Raw genomic sequence first — 17,435 nt, forward strand, 5'->3', positions numbered from 1 at the left:
TTCCTGGGATACTTTTCCTAGTTGGCGGCTGTCCAAAATTTTAACACCCACCAACGGGATTCTTTTAAATTTACCAACTCCTTCTTTTATCATTTCGCACGTCAGACCAGTTTCAGTTACCACCCCCGAGATTTCTACGTCATGGGAGGGCACGTAGACGCGATACTCTAGGGAGAATCTCTCGTCGATCACAATTGCATTCGCGTGTTTCCGATCACTCACGACAACACGCAGTTTGTTCGGTCTAACCTTAGAGATTTCGACCACAGAGGAATATAATCTTGCCAGATCTTTCGAAACCTGAATGACATTAATTGACTTTCCTTTTGGTTTAGGCCGGAAAAAAACAACCCATGGACCAGCTCCAAGTGCATCGTCTGGATAGACCTTGACACGAGGAGAGGAAACAACTGAGGGGGAGGACGAGGTCGATTGTTGAACGGGAGCGGGATCAGTAGGGCTGGGAGGCAAGTTCGATAGTAGAGCGGAAGCGGGAGCGGGAGATTGAGGGGGCGAGGAGGAAAAGTTTGCCAATTTTCTTGAGGGGGGCTTGTTAAGGTAGATTACCTCTTTCTCTGAAGAGACATCTTCTGAGGGGGGAACGCGTTTAAGCGACTTCCCAGCCCCCGTTGTAGCTAGTGAGGAGGAAACAGTAGTTTCAATCTCCATGTCAACATGACATTCTGCCATTACGGCAGTTATAAAATAATATAATTTTTATTTTTTTTTTGTATTTCTAAACCTAATATATATTATACCTAAATCGCACACCAATGCGAATGAATTGAAACGGTGTCCCAATCGAACCGCGTGGCAATCGCTCGGCACAGATGCAACGGTATATCGCACCAAAACACGATGATGGAATCGATGACGATGCTAAAGCACACACAGCGATGATACGGCACACGCACCGCGTCCGCCGTGGAGGACTTCTTCCTCACGCTGGTAGTGATTGCTGCTCTCCTCACTCGCGCAATAAAGAGAACCCCGTTAGGGCGAAATAACTTCACCAGCCACGAACTGATAACGGTATAATCTCCACTCTATAATAGACGCGAACAAATTTGCGACCGATGTCTTCGGACTGCGCGAGCTGAATGTACTGCGAATTTTATGATGGCAGATACGAAAAAAAAAATGCGGACAATACAGTTTGGACTAATTGAAGTCCATCTCCATCGAATCAACTCTTGCCGTGTTTGTGTGTCATATGTGAAAAAGTATTCAGTAACGATGCTAAGAAGCCTTCAAAAATGGAGGACCACTTATCAAGAGTACATGCTGTTAAAAAAGCAAATCCTTGTAATTCTTTCAAACACTCAAAGAAAAATTAGAGAAAGGTTCATCCAGAAGATCGATGTTTGCGTCATCATCTATGCATGACGTCGATGGTATGCGAGCGTCCTACACTATATCTTTTTTTTGCTACATATTTAAAGACTGATACAAGAGGAGAATCGATCTTCCAGGCCGTGCAATAGTTTTTTGACGTAGGATTACGTCTTTCGGGAACTTTCGGGTACAAATTGAAAATCGAAAATCGAGCACATCGTGAAAATTGTCCATTTTCAAACGCTCATTACTCAGTCATTTCATGACGGATTGATGAAATTTTTGCGTCAATCGGTTTCGGCACTCCATAACAATTTTTTATATTGAAGAAAATAATGTATGTAATGAAACTAACTATCGAACAATTGAAAAATCTCAACCCCTATCCTAGCGGAAATACCCTCTTTTGATTGGTCGTAGTTGACGACACATGCCTCGGTTCCCTAACAGAGACATCAAAACCAAGCAGTCTGGGAGAAATCGGCATTGCAAAGAAATAAAAGAAGGGGGAGCTTTTGCTCCCACCGAAATGTGTTCCCTAACAGAGACATCTAAACCAAGCTACCTGAGGGAAATCGACATTGCAAATACATGAAAGTAGGGGGAGCTTTTGTTCCCACTGAAAAGTGTTCCCTAACAAAGACATCCAAACCAAGGTGTCCGGGTGAACTCGGCATGGCAAATATATGCAAGTCGGGGGCATTTTTATATTGCAAATAAGGTGATACGATTGATTCTAGCAAATAAAATTCAAATTTGGAACTTTTTGGTTCCTTCATATCAATGACCGATCGTGTATTGTGAAAAATTTAGCCAAGTGTAGGTATAAAATTGTATATGGTAGCATTTGTGTTAAAAATAACTTGATATATGAAACGATTTTTTCAATTTTCATAAATAAAAACCAAGGTGTGTTCCCACTCGAGAACGGGTCGTTCGGTTTAAGCTATCTGTTTTGTTGTGTTCATTTTCACCCAAGTAAAGTTTATACGGCGAGAAAAATTGGAAAAGTGAATAAATATTAGAAAAAGGATTTCCCATATGCTCTACACATAGTATAGTATGTTGTGTTATTGTTAGTCCAATTAAAATTCGCATTGGGTTGAATAAACACTCAGAAAGTAAAAATTATTAAAAAAATACCTTTTCCATTTCAAATAAGTTTTCTCTATATTAAAGTAACAAGTTTTTACTGATGAGAAAAACTGATAATTGTGTACGTTATTGGTAATTATCTTATCTTATGGTGAGTTTTTTTTTGTTTATTTCATCTAAACATAACACAGGATGCATTTCGTCCAGGGTCACAGAGGGCTGTTTTCATCATATCTCATTCCACTTCGGCATATTCTATTTGATACGCACCATCCAACGACTGTTTACCATACTTCTGTCACCATTACTGTCATTATCACTCGGTAAACACTGGTGGAGTGAATAAACAATACCTTACAACTAAACGAACAAATTATTCAAACATGTCCAAAATCAACAGATAGCCTAACGGAATCCTGCGTCAACTATGCGGCCACAACCCTCCTATGACTTTTTCCGACAAAACTGTTCCATGAAAGAACCTTGTTTCTGTTGTGACTGATGATGCACCATCTATGGTTGGTCTTCATCGCGGTTTTATAGCTCACTTAAAGCGACACTGCCTGAGTACTGGTCATTCACTGCGTGATTCACAGACATTATTTAGAGCATTAAAATTGAGTGCTAGATTACATCAGTCTTTACAATATGTTATAAATGCTGCAATTCTTTGAATTCTCGGTTATTTATTGAGCTATGTGAGGAAAACGATGTCTTTGTTCGGTTACTTCTGCACACTGAAGTTCGCTGGCTATCGAGAAGGTCTTGCTTAGAAAGATTTTCAGCTATTTTTGAATCTGCATTTTTCAATTTGGTATGTTGAACAAAGTTAATTTGCAGCTGCATGGTGACGATCTCAACTTGATTAATACTAAATCAATAATATCGGCATTTGTGAGCAAACTCATTCTTTATAAACAAAATTCAAGCAGAAAAGAATATTCACAGTTTCCGCATTTGTCAAAATTATCACAAAAGTTTCAAGTCGATGTTCTATTCTCATATGTTGCTCACTTGTATGCATTACACAAGGATTTTACTGAGAGGTTTGAGGAAATCCTAAATTTACAAATTCTTCAATGGATAATAAATCCGTACAGTATCTTAGCTATGGAAGAAGCCAATGTGATAATGCAGGAAGAATAGATTACCATCAGCACAAATGAGGAGCTTAAGTTCAACCAAGGCTATCAGAAGTTCTGGTTGCAACGTAACATTGAAACACAGTATCCTGCATTGTTGAACGTTGCTGAAAAATATTTTATCGCTCATACCTTGTCGAAAAAGGCTTCAGTGTAGTAAAAACATTCTGACAAAACAATGAAATTTTCAAAAATTGGTTGATAGTCATCAGATTCATCCATCACACTAAATTTTTGTACGTAATTTGTATGAATAAATATTAGTTACACTTGATATTTACTGAATTTTATGGATTTTATGTTTAATTTTCATCAAAAATAGTTGGCAAGTTCATTTACTCAAACAAACGCAAAGTTTTCAAATTGTTATGTATTTTGTGTGTTTTATAAGACAAGAGATAGAATTTTTAAACAAAAATTTGACTACAGGGGTCGATGGTATCACTTCATTCTGGAAAAGGGGTCTCTCACCCAAAACAGTTTGAGAATCCCTGTTCTACACGAACCCACAATTGTCATACTAACTCTTGACCTACGAATACTATGAGCGCTATTTGGATGTAAATTTCAATCAAAAGTTCATTCGAAAAATATTGATAATAATGACAACGGAATCAATATTTTTATCTATATACTGAAAATACGGTACAAATTGATAAAAAGACGGAACAATCAAAAATGGTCTAAAAACGGTTACTGTCCCGTTCAAAACAGTACGTTTGGTCAGAATATCTAGGAACGAAGAAGAAGAAATGGGAAAGTCTACAAAAATCGTCGCGATTTTGATGCTGAATCACAACATTTCAGTTAATTATAAGTGACCTATCAATTCGATTTCAGGATGTTCTCGTTTGTTAGACGAGATTTGTGACAGCTTGAATTATCTTCACGAAAAGTATCGCGACGATGTTTATATGTCTCCTTTCTGAATTAACTGCGTTCTCTAAAAAAAATCTTAAAATACATGGTTTCAAAAAAATAAAAATTATAAAACAAATCAGTGTTAATCGCCAAAGTTCGATATCTAAGTGAACTGTGTGATTCGTTAATATTAAATCCCATACAATGTAGCTCACAAAATATTGTTTGATCTGAGTATCAGCCATGCGATGGATAAGTTAGAGTTTTCTTTCTCGAAGTATTCAATGCTCCTATAGATGTTGAGTGCCCATGGCAGCCATTAGGAGCATATTCTGTTACTCTTCTCCCCCTGCTGCTGCAGCGGACCCGTCCTTGGGCCATGGGATAAATTTAATCGAATACACTCCACAATCTTCTTGTTGCGCGGTTTGGTAGCTCTGCCGGGTGCTCACCGAATGCAACCTAGGGTAACAACGCTCCACTTTTGCATGATGGAGTGTAGCAGACGGCAGTAACGGCACATTTCTCTCTCAATCGATTGTAAACCGCAGAGCAGTGATGGCCAAGGGATTTAGCTCGAAAGCATTCCTACCATATCGTAGAATAGTGGCAAAATGGGGGAGGGGATACCAATCAATATTGTATGTTGACGCAAACAGATGCGATACAATTTTTCAGAACAAAGATTTTGCGTTCGATAGAAGCATTCAGATGTTGAAACATGGAATATGCATACAAAGTAATTAAGTTTTATGGAATTATTTGTAAAACTACAAGTATTCTTCAATATTTTAATTTTTGTGGGATTCTATTTTGCAGTGACTATCAATTATCGATTGTTTATAGAAGCTGTTCTTGCTTAACTAGTTTGAACTAACGCTGATAATTGTAGTTATCAAGTTCATCGATCTTCTTCAGGTGACAATTTTTCAGGGCCTTACCGTTGATCAGAAAATTTCAAGAAGGGCTCCGCACTGCTTCAACGATCTGTTCAGTAGAAACATCAAAAGTCCGTCGGAAAATAAATAATTCAATTACAAATTTTCCAACAGTCAATTTAAACCACACAGAGATTGACAAGAACCGACAAGAATTTATCGACCAATTGTAAATATCTCCACTGCTACAACAATATCTCTTCATTTCTCGCTCGCTCATGATGATACTACGAGTAAATATCATTATATGCTACGGGCGAAAGCGAATCTAACGATCTACAAAAGTTGCAATTTATTTAGGTCTGTTTCAATATCTTTGCATAAAGCTTCTCTGTAGCTTGAATGCAGGAATCAAGTTTATGCGATAAGCGAATTTAGCCATCAATTGATCAATCACCCCAGAGGCTAGTTGTTCGGTGAGTTTCAGAAAGCCATCAGTTAGTGCTTTTCGTCGGATTTGAAATGGTCGCTTATTAGTATTAGTACTCTGTATATAACAATCAGAAATCCACTTGCACTTCCTAAGCTTAAATTTATTTATCTTTGATTACTTTAATTTATTCCAAACAACAGTAGAATTTTTGCATCCCTTGCAGGAAACAACCACATTAATGATTCAAATTATTCTTTTCCATTTTAATCTGGCTATGACTGGCTGCTGCTGCTTTTTCCTCTACAACATCTCTGAAAATATGCGATGCTGGGGCACGGAAACGGACGTCAACACCACCAACCAACCCATTTACCATTTTCATCACCTCGACCTCTAGTTCCCTTGGCGCCTATTATCATTCCCGAGGATTGTTCAGCAGAAAACAACTCAGTAACTGTTGCATGGCAGGCGCCGAATCACTCTTTCGTGCAGGGCTACGTCCTGGAGCTGGACAACGGAAGTGGTGGCGAGTTTAGGGTAAGAACATCATCCGTTCGCAGCGCGCCACTTGTTGGCTTTGCAAACGGGTTTGGGTATGCCAAAACCAGCGGTGCGAAGAAAAGTTGTCGAAACTTTTCCAGTGGTTTCGAAAGTTTTCAGTAAAACGAAACGTTTATATAATCGTTGGGAAACAGACTGTCCCAGCCAATGTTTTTTATCATGCAAGTCAGAGCGTAATGACATTGTGGTGTGTGTGTGTGTGTGTGTGTGTGAATATCATCTCATAGTTGATAATATAATAAGAGTGCCTTCGAACTTATAATTATTTCGAATATCTATAGAACACCACCAACCTTAGCCTCACTTCTTCATATCAACGTGCCAACAAATTTGAAACCCCCAACAACGAGTAAAGTGAATTGTCTTGGTGGTTTCATGATTCATAAGTCCATGCACGCTAGACAGCTCTGCTATTTTCCTATGTGCACATCTCATCACAAATGATGAAATAAATCCTTCCCAATTGTCAAGTATCTTGTTCACTCGTAATGGCGCCAAAAATGTTAAAAAAAACATTGCGTGCCATGTTTGTATTCGACCTGGTACAGATTGTGGGGATCTGTCTCTCCATAATATTATCATTATATTTTTGTTTCTCTTCTCTTTGCACATCCCCCCTCCCGTCACGCGAATCCGGATGACACCCTGGGCACGGTAAACATTGGGCCACGCTATACAGGAAGTGTACTGCGGAAAGGAGACAATCTGCACCGTCGATGGGCTGCACTTCAATTCGATGTACAACGCGCGCGTGAAAGCCTTCAACAGCACCGGCGAGGGCGAATACTCGGAGCTGATCGGGCTGCAGACGGCGGAAGGTGAGTTTCACTCGGATGATTATTGTGACCGTAGTTGTATTATTTTTCACATCCTGTGGAGCATCAGCGAATGTATTTAAATAATCCCCCTTATTCTACACGGCGAGTGACGTGAGATAGCAAAGTTTCTCGCTTCATTGTGGAAGCTACATTACTTTTCAAATTATTTTTCATACCCGAATCGATAACATATCAGGACACGACTTCAAATCTCACTTAGTAACAAACTATAGTCACGCCATTCGCCTACGGGAATGCAGTGACTTGAGCCATCTCAACTCACTCGCCGCGCGGAATAAAGGGGAATGTATGCTATGCGTAACCTGTGCACGTTCTAAAAACTTTTGCCGAGTTTAGACAAACGACGGTATCCAACATAGACTTGTTTTGTAACATTTCAATGTATAAATATCATTTCACTCAAAATAGTATAATAATTTATGTTTAGTGGGAATGGTATATACCTAGCCTTACGACATATCCAGTTGCTACAGGTGCGTCTAGAGATGATGTATTCTCATCGTACGCTCGTACTTTTCTATGAATCAAATGTATGAGTAAATTGTTTTGAAAGTGTCGGATAATTAAACAAATGAATGAAGGTTCAACACGAATTATCAGTAAACTTTTTCAACATTCAACTGAACTACGTTAAGAGTGTGTAGAATTACAGTAGAACCAAGCAGGCACTCTTCCAGGTGAATTTGTTAATTGTTAATTGTATCTGTGGTGATTAAAGATTGATTTTTGTTGTCTCAAGTGCAGATTGTTTGCCAAACAAGATATTTTTTAAAAATTTCGTCAACTTTTTCATCTTAAATAAATCTGGTGTTATAAAAATGGTGCAGTATAAAAATTCCTATACCGGAAATTGTTTAAAATCTTCCATAGCGTAATATTTATGAACCTTCTTGAAAATTTTAAACAATTTACAGCTCCCATAACAACACATAAAAACTTTCTCAAAGAATCCGGATACAGTTTTCGAGCACGTGATTTCGTCGTCAAATTTTGATAACTTTGTTTAACTTTAATCCAGATCGTTTTTTTTTTGTCATTTGGACTAATCCTAGCGACATTACAATTTTTCGAGCCACAGTTCGAATCGAGAGGTTCGTTTTTTTCCAGCATCTTTTTCAATCTTCTGTCCAGAACTCGTTCAATATTTTTATCACTTCTTGACTTCCTCTCAGTAGTCAAATGTTTAGAAAAAGATTTCTATACATCACGAACTGTAGATTTTGGCAAATGTTCGACTATACAAGCTCCGTTCATGCACGTATGTTCCATTTGTAACCATGAAATGTCGAAAAAACCCCGATTTTAGTACAGACACCCAGTCTCCGTATGTTTACATTGTTGTTTTTTAACAGATGGCAATTATATCGTGGCTTATTTCGATTATTCATGTGGTAAAAAGGTCCAGAGAGCAGTCGTATGCTTAGTTCTCGAAAGCAGTAATATTTCCGGTGAAAGTTTGATTAGTTGGCGATTATCATCTCACAACATACACACCGACACTGAGAGTCTTCGAAACATCAACTTCATAACGGTAAAATAATGAAACTTCGTTTTTTTTCTATGAACGTGGGGGAGTGAAAATGACACATGGAAATATCACTTTTATCCGTCTTTTTCGACGTGATTTCACAAATATTCACTTCACGCTATCACATTAACCTCATATTCAGCGGGAGCTCTACAAAAATGTACGTTTTTAATTGATAAATTACTTTCTGAAAATAGCATTTTTACTTGGATGCGGTGGACAATCAAAGATAAACACAACGACTGACATCACTATTTGCTAAATAGTTATGGCAGCGCATGCTATGTCGCTCGAAACTCGACCCTTCGTCGCCTTCCGTGGCGGGATTCTATGAACCTTCCCCGAAACGAAGATCGATGCAGATTATTGGGATTGCATACATTACAGCAGAGAAGGAGCATTGCTCAAGCTGTGTTGATCGCAAAAAAAATTAAACGGTGAAGTTGACGCACCTGAATTGCTAGGGCAACTCAACATTTACGCCCCTGAACGATCGCTTCGCCAACGGAATTCCCTGCTGCTTGAGCCCCGGAACACTCTATACGGACTACATGACCCAGTGCGCTTCATGTCCGCTAGCTTCAATGAATTATTCGTCTATTTTGATTTTGCCTCTACTGCGTCTGCATTTAACTGAATAGGTACCACTGACAACGAGGACTGCCATGGACAAGGGCTCAGTTCCCACTCAGTTATTTTGTTTTTTTTTTATGACTGTTTCATGCTCACTGTTATTTCTTTTACTTTTAGTGGCTTATATGTTGTGTTTAAAATGTACTGTTTGTTTATACACATCTTTTTACATGATTAACAAACAATAAGACATTTTAAGTGATTTGCTGTGATTTGTGATCATGCTGTAACTTCGTGAAAAATAAACGCATATCGATGGGAGACGCATCATTTTGAAGCTTCAACTTTCAGGTATTAGAATATTTTTCGTACATATTTTTATCTTGGTGTGTGTAGGGGTAGTGGGCAACAATATCGGGAAGAAACGAAAAATCGATTTTTCTTTATTTTTTCAAGAATATTCTGGACTAACAAAAATTTTTTCCAACCAACTCAACAGCAAATCCAATTAACCTCATCAATCAGCTTTTTTTGGTTTCAAGAACGTTCCTGTAGGACATTCCCACACAGAGATATTTCAGTTTGAATGAAAAATCACCCCTTCGTCTTTGATGATGAATAATTCAACAAACAACTATCACACCGCAAATCGAAAGGCAGTTCCAATAAATTCTGCACAAGGATAATTTGTTACTTTGACGGAAAAAAAATTAGTTAAATTTTTTGCATCGATTTAAAAAAGGTGCCAACAACAGTATTTTCATAGTGCTTTACAAAATGCACTGTAGTTCTGCAAATATCGCAGTAAGATCTAATGTTTGCAGGCAAATTTTTAGCCTAGTGTATTACCTAAACATCTATGAACATTTCATATTGATACGTTCAGTCGTTTTTTCTAGCCGATTTTTCAAAGTTTGGAATAAATTAGAGGAGCATTTAATCGCAATTCATACCAGAAGTATAAAGTCCTTAAAATTTCCGACTTCGCACTCTGTTCCTCTAATTTTTTGTCGAGTAAATCATGTAAATCATGTAAAAATATGTGGGGTTTTTACGCGATTCATGGATTAGGTAAACACAAAATCTTATAGTGAGGGCATGTTGAGAAAAACGTTTTTTCGTTGCTTTCAATTCATTGTTTCGCCTATTGCGTGTACGTGTTATCGTGATTGTTTGTATGATTGATTGTTAGTGAAGATCGCTGCTGATTTTTTCCCCTGAATGAACATTATGAAATATGATCTTACATGGAACCTGTGTGTTGTCCAAAAAGAGAATATGAAAAATTGCACATATTTTGTGCGCATCAAATTATTATATAAACTTTTGTCGACCGATAAACCTATTTTCACATACAGTTTGCAACTTTCAAAGAAGCAGCAGCTTATCTTTCACCACTGAATTTCAAAAATATAAATCCCATACGTACACTATCCAATCCAACGATATCAATTAATAGCTGTCTATTGATGTTGAAAGAACGGTTCAAAAAAACTGATTCACTTAGATGAACGGTTAGTGAGTGAACCGTTCATCAAAGTGAACTGTTTTGCCCATTTTTAATTTTGAGTTGATTAATATCAAAATTCAATTCCCTGGTGGTTATATTTCGATTTGTGAGTTAACAGAGAAGCGATATTAGGTATGTGCGGAAAAGAAAATACATTTGTGAGAAGAAAATTCAAATTCTTGAAATTTTAACTCATTTTTCGCTCGCCTTCTCTGTTTATTCTACTTCAGTTGCTGGACAGACAAACGATGAGAGGGAGCGTAATTATTCCTCTCGCGAGCGATAAACCTCTATGCTCCATATATTACAAACCGGTCCACATCAATAAACTGAACACTATGATACATTACGCACTCAACGTGTAGAAAATTTGTTGCAACGATCGAGGCCTGTGAGATCGAGGATTTATGTACAATACTTCCTTGAGATATGAGTTAGAGCTACTGATGGATTTTCTATCATTGATGGTCATTTAAGGCAGTATCATTGAAACGGAAGTCAAAACAAGGTTATGTTCGTTTTCCGCTCGTATATTACTTTCACCCATTGTTCATCAAATCAAGAGTAAATCCATAAAACATATTCAAAGAGTTATACTAAACGTTTCAATGCCGAAGTGCTTTGTCGATATCTGAATACGAAATTAGTTTTCCACTTAAACTTATCATTAAAATTATTTTCAACTACAATTTTTGTAAGAGATGAGATAATTTTACCACACGAAAAAAACAAAGTTTTCCATTCACATTGAGCACTAAGAAGAAGAAGTATTTTCATTCATTATTTCTATTTGAAAAGTGTTCATTCTGCCAGAAACCCTATTATTATCTGACGCTTCACTAACTCCTAAAACGAAATTTAATAACGTGTCGCTCGTTTCGTTTTCAACGTGCAGTGTATACGGGATGAATACCCAGTATTTCATGCGATGAATGTCCTTCCCTTACCATTAATCGATTTCACTCCCAATTGGTTGACGTTGAGTTTGTATGCTTTGATTGTCATTAACATCTTCAATTTCGTCGTTTCGAATATCATGACGAAAATGAAGAAATGAACTTCATGGCCTGTTGATGCTGATGTTCATTTCGTTGGTGTTCATTGATAGTGTTGTTACATATTTATCAACTCTCGCTTGAGCAATAGGTTTCAATACAAGGTAGGCTGAAATTCGCAGTATTTGAATGTAGTGAACGTGAATATTTTCGGCACTGTTCGCAAGGATTCATGCTCGAATTAACGCTTTTATAGAAAGCAGGATCGTTAATCCCGTTGTTCTTCTGCGAGAACTTCTACGAGAACGCATCATAGTCTAGCAGTCATCATAACTGAGTTCTTCCTTAATATGGTCTTAAGTCTTCTGATTTATTCATTTTACTTGGTCTACTTGGTCAACATACCATTCACTATGAAGCATGGATCATCGCCGTCCTATACCTTTATGAATTATTTAGGTGTTCCACAAGTATGCATCTATTTTCTACTATTATTTTACGATTTTCTCAATGATGTGTGCTTGCTATTTTACCAGGTTGTCAAATTATGTATGCGGATGATCTAGGGCTTTACGTAACTGTTAGTTCCACTGAGGACTGCAAGGAACTGTAGCGACTTATTAGTCGGCTTGAAATCTAGTGCTGTTGTAATCGTCTGAACATCAGCGTCCAGAAATGTTTTGTCATCACCTGCACATAAAACAAAAAAAAATGGGTGGGTTATATCTATGATATAACCGCAAGGTTAAAGTGGGACTACCTTAACTTAGCAATCATTTGTTTGGTATGATGCCTAGGACAAAATATGTGAATTATCAAACTATTATTTTATTTTACATTTCTCTGAAGTTTGCATCTCTCAAGTGTACGTATTTCTCGAACCGCAAATTTGCTTGAAACTTCAAAGTTCATTCGCTTCTAGTGTCTGCCCGATTTTCCCAGGTTCCTATGTTTAGAAGATCGTGTTAGGGAAACATATTCTAATCTGCACAATAGGCAAGTGAGTACAAAAGTACTCACAGTTTGGATATATTTTCAATGTCTGTGTTGGGGAAACACATTTCAGTCGGAACAAAAATACCCCCGACTTGCATGTATCTGCAATGCTAATTTCCCCAGGATCCATGGATTTGAAGTCTGTTGTTGGAGAAACACATTTCAGTCGGAACAAAAATACCAGCAACTTGCATGAATTTGCAATGCCGATTTCCTCCAGGCCCCTTGGTTTTGGTCCCACACATTTCGGTGGGAGCAAAAGTTCCCCCTACTTTCTTGTGTTTGCAATCCCGATTTCTCCAACGCTGCTTGGTTTTGAAGTCTGTGTTAGGGATCATTTTCCAGTGAGAACAAAAATCCCCCTACTTTCATGTATTTGCAATGCCGATTTCCTCAAGGCTGTTTGGTTTAGATGGCAGTATTGGGGAAACCGAAAATCGGGCCAATCAAAACGAGGCAATTACGGTGTTTAGATATCGCTTAACATTTTACAGTTATTCAATTGTTCATCTGATGAAAAATAACATTTTATTAATTGCGATAGATGCGTAGAAATATTCCCTATCAATTGATGCAAACATCGTTCCGATACAGTTCAGAAATGTTCGAGTTATAGGCATTCGAGATCTTTCATTTTTTCCTGCATGTTCTGTGTTTAGGTTTTCATTTTACCCCCATATATTCCGGTTAGACGTTGTCCCACGTCAAAACCTCCAATTCATTAGGTTTACAAATGGTGGTTGCTCGATCGAGGGAGTTGGCATAGTGATGGACTTTGGAGTTCATATCGATTTGCGATAAGGCAAATAGAAACTGAAGGAACTATAGCTTTATTTGTCGCGAAACAATTGTTGGGACAAACGGAGTCCTCCCACAGTCTTGGGCAGGTTAATTTAAACGCGCCGACTGTGGTCGAGCGATTAAAGCTAATTTAATGACATAACTAATTAGCAAAGAACCCCGTTTTTGTTTTGGTCCAAATCTGGCAATGTCTGTTTTGTTCTCGAAACTGCGTCCATTTTAAGTATTTCGTCACAACTCTGTAATTCTAAATGTGCATTAAGGAAAGTGTGAATAAAAATTCCTCAATAAGTAGAGAATAAAGTTCTACAAAGTTTAGGAGCGTGCGTTTTGGATATGAATTGATAAAAATAAAATGAACACATTTTCGGGTTATGTACGTTAAAATTGTGTTATAGGTTAATAGGTTAATAGTAATGGTGAAAAGCTTATGAATAATTGTACGAAAAGACATATTCCATAGGTGGAATGAAATCTTTTTCACAATAACTTGCCAGTAATATCTATCCATGGCTACATGGAGTTTGTTTTTATGTTACTCATTTTTCTTTCATTAATTTTCACAGTCGCCTGGTTCACTTTCGACGCGGTACTAAGTGGCGGACCATGTTCCGGGCTGAATTTTACCAACGACAATCGGACCGTATCGGCCGAAGGATGGGAGCATCGGGTGGCTCTTGGGTCAGTCGGATTCTCTCGGGGCGTGCACTACTGGGAGTTTACCATCGATAAATACACCGCAGACACAGATCCCGCGTTTGGTATTGCACGGATTGATGTGGCCCGAGATAAGATGCTGGGTAAGTTGTCTGACCCGTGTAACACTATTAGTTCTCCTGGCTGAAAGATTTTCTGATTCTCTCTCCTAACAACAGGCAAGGACGACAAAGGTTTTGCGATGTATATCGACCGACAGCGGTCGTGGTTCCAGCACAATTCAGTGCACGAACGCCGCGTCGAGGGCGGAATCTCTTCCGGCAGTACCATCGGCGTTCTCCTGGATCTCGAGCGCCATACGCTACACTTTATTGTCAATGAGATGCCTCAGGGATCAGTTGCATTCCGTGACCTGTATGGCGTCTTCTATCCGGCTGTCAGCGTTAATCGGGGCGTCACACTGACACTCCACACAGGCCTGGATGCGCCGCATATGGACTACCACTGAGCTCCGCACCGTAACACAAGGCGGCGCAAGGCGGAAAGTATCACAAATGCGATCGGGGTGGAGAAGGCGTGTAGAGCATGCGAATCGTTTGGACTTTCTTTAATTTAAATTTTATTCAAATTTCGTATCGACTTCTCGATTTGTCGGAACAAACTCGGTTCGTGGGATCGTAGGGCAGCTCCTCCCTTCCCAATCGTCCGGCCAAAAGGGTTTTATGATTGCATTTTCTTTGGGTTGTTTTTTTTTCCTGTGACGATACACAGCTAAGATAATTTAGCGACCATAGAGACACCAAACGACCGCAGAACAAAGCAGACGGAGAAACATAATCATGATTATGCTATTTATAATGTACAGGCAAGACTGAAAATAGTACCGAACGAGAGAGACAGAGACAGCAGTATATGTGGGAGGGTAAGAACAGAAGCGAAAACAGCGGCTGCTTAGGAAACGAAGCCCTCCGAATTGTGTTTTTCCTCGAGGCAACCGGGAAATAAATCACAATAATGAAGGGAAAAGTGGAGTAGTGGGAAATTAGCATTGCGTTTATGAGAGTGAGTGAAGAGTACAGTGCGAGTTTTACAATTGGTGGGCATTTGAAGGGTTTAAACAATACTATCTCTATGAGGTTATTTTAAAATTGTTGATTTAAATTATTTTGATTGATAGTATTCATCGGTTCAGTTGTCAAATTATCGCTTAATCAAAACGTAAATCTTCTAAGGACATGAATGTCCTTCATGTTGCATTCAAAAAAAATGATTGGACTATTTAAAATACTCCACAGAGTAATGCTTTGCTTAGTATATTAATATAATAATATTTCATTTTATCTATTTTTTCAACTCTCGAACGAAGCAGTGACATTGGTAATCATTCCCATACTCGTGACTAGAGTTCCTCATCATTCTTCCAGTATATTTTCGACTAATGTACCTTCATTTCATTTTGACATACCTTCAAATGAGAGTATCAAATCGGAGCTGAATTCGCGTTTACAGGAATTATTGGAGGTCATTCGTTGATGGAAACATCATGATTAGTGCGAATCAACTGTAAATATTGTATCATAAACTGATGATTGCTTTTTTACTGCCATGACCTTTTCACTAGCTTATTGGACAGACGTGTTTGTGTATCATTATTTTATCAGAATAGCGGAAAGTGCAGTGTGAACCTTGCAATTCGAACAAAATTATGAATTTATTGAAACAATATCTCTAATAAAAATAGCTTACTAATTCGAAAAGACCAGACGACATCTCTTCTGATTTAAATTTATTTTAGCTGAGTTACGACATTGAGCGTTGAACAAGAAATGCGAAGAACAGAACTCAAACTGCAAATAATCGCCAAACATTCCACACATAACTATTTACGTAAACGATGGAAACTTAATAGAAACTAAAGAATCCCCAACGAGAGAAAGCGGAAGCACATATTGTGTATTATTACCTAATGGGAACATAATAATAATCAATTGCACGTGTCTGCCCCCTTAAGCCATCCTCTGTCGAATGGCAATGATAAATGATAAATGATTTCAGCATAAGGGGCTTCGATTTCACCAACACATGCATCCTACCAAAAAAAAAAAACAGCATCGAAACAACTGTAACAATATGCGGTAGAACCTATCAATCGAATTTGGTTTGATTGTTTCTGGTGATGTTTCTGTACATTTGTATATTTATTTTAAATTATTGCCACGCACGATAATTATTGATTTAAGTATGAAAAGAAAACACAATCGTCACATAGGAATAGCGGTAGTCCACTGAATTGCGATAATATCATCTGTTTTAACATCAACCTTTAGATACACAACTAAAGATATAAACATAAAAAAAACTATTGAATTTAATAACGAAGCATCGGAATATGCAGTAATTTTGCATACAACAGTTACAGGTCATTTGATAGGGTTTAAAATTCATAAAATAAAAACTACTTGAATTGCCATAGAATACGAAGGATAGAACATTGTCATCTATTGTTCACAACCAGCTTCCAAAAAGTTTGGTTTACTTTTGTGGTGACACCATTAATGCTAATACATAAATAGAGAGATGAAAGAATTATAAGTATGACATAATAAATTATTCAAATAAATTTATTACGGAACTATAACAAAACAAAAATGATGCACTAACGAGAGGCGGTTGTAATCCGTCAGTCTAATCGAATTATAGAAAATAAAATGAATTGAAACTCGATTTGAACATTCTATAAAAAAAATAAATATATATATATCACATTCCTCGATATCGTTGAACTCCACGACATACAAAAAATGCAGTGATTTGAATGTAAACAAATGACGTCAGAATTATCCCCGCTGTATAAATTTGAACATAGCAGATGAAAATCGCCTTATTTTAAGGAATAATATGATTGTATGCAATGTACAGTAGCCATTCGGCAATTGGCCGAGAAAGAAAGCTCAGTTATCGCCATTCGCTTGCAATCAATTCATTCGTTTCGGCTGGTAGAGCACAGCAGTCTAGAATGAAAGTGATTTTTCTAAATATGTTTAAGTCATCAGCGTACAAAAGCTTACCAGACTTCAGCTAGCTGGCGACATCATTGACGAAGATAATGAATACCATCGGCCCAAGAAGGCTGCCTTGTGGGACACCGGATGTGATACGATATTTACGGGAACGAGCACTTCGAACTTTCACGAAAGTCAGTAAGGTACGATCTGAGCCACTTAGTTATTC

The 17,435-nt window shown here is 37.8% G+C and overlaps 1 protein-coding gene across 2 annotated transcripts in view; it reads left to right on the forward strand.

Annotated features, from left to right (window-relative positions):
- Window positions 1-16,913, forward strand: part of LOC129776473 (E3 ubiquitin-protein ligase TRIM9) — a 196,982-nt gene extending 180,069 nt beyond the window's left edge. For both annotated transcript variants that reach the window (XM_055782137.1, XM_055782138.1), the window contains 4 exons: window positions 6,142-6,281; window positions 6,985-7,123; window positions 14,114-14,347; window positions 14,423-16,913. In XM_055782137.1, coding sequence (XP_055638112.1) covers window positions 6,142-6,281; window positions 6,985-7,123; window positions 14,114-14,347; window positions 14,423-14,712 — 803 coding nt within the window. In that variant the 3' untranslated portion in view covers window positions 14,713-16,913. The remainder of the gene's footprint in view (window positions 1-6,141; window positions 6,282-6,984; window positions 7,124-14,113; window positions 14,348-14,422) is intronic.
- Window positions 16,914-17,435: the final 522 nt, after the last annotated feature.

The sequence above is a fragment of the Toxorhynchites rutilus genome, chromosome 3 (assembly GCF_029784135.1).
Source record: "Toxorhynchites rutilus septentrionalis strain SRP chromosome 3, ASM2978413v1, whole genome shotgun sequence".
NCBI classification, from domain to species: Eukaryota; Metazoa; Arthropoda; class Insecta; order Diptera; family Culicidae; genus Toxorhynchites; species Toxorhynchites rutilus.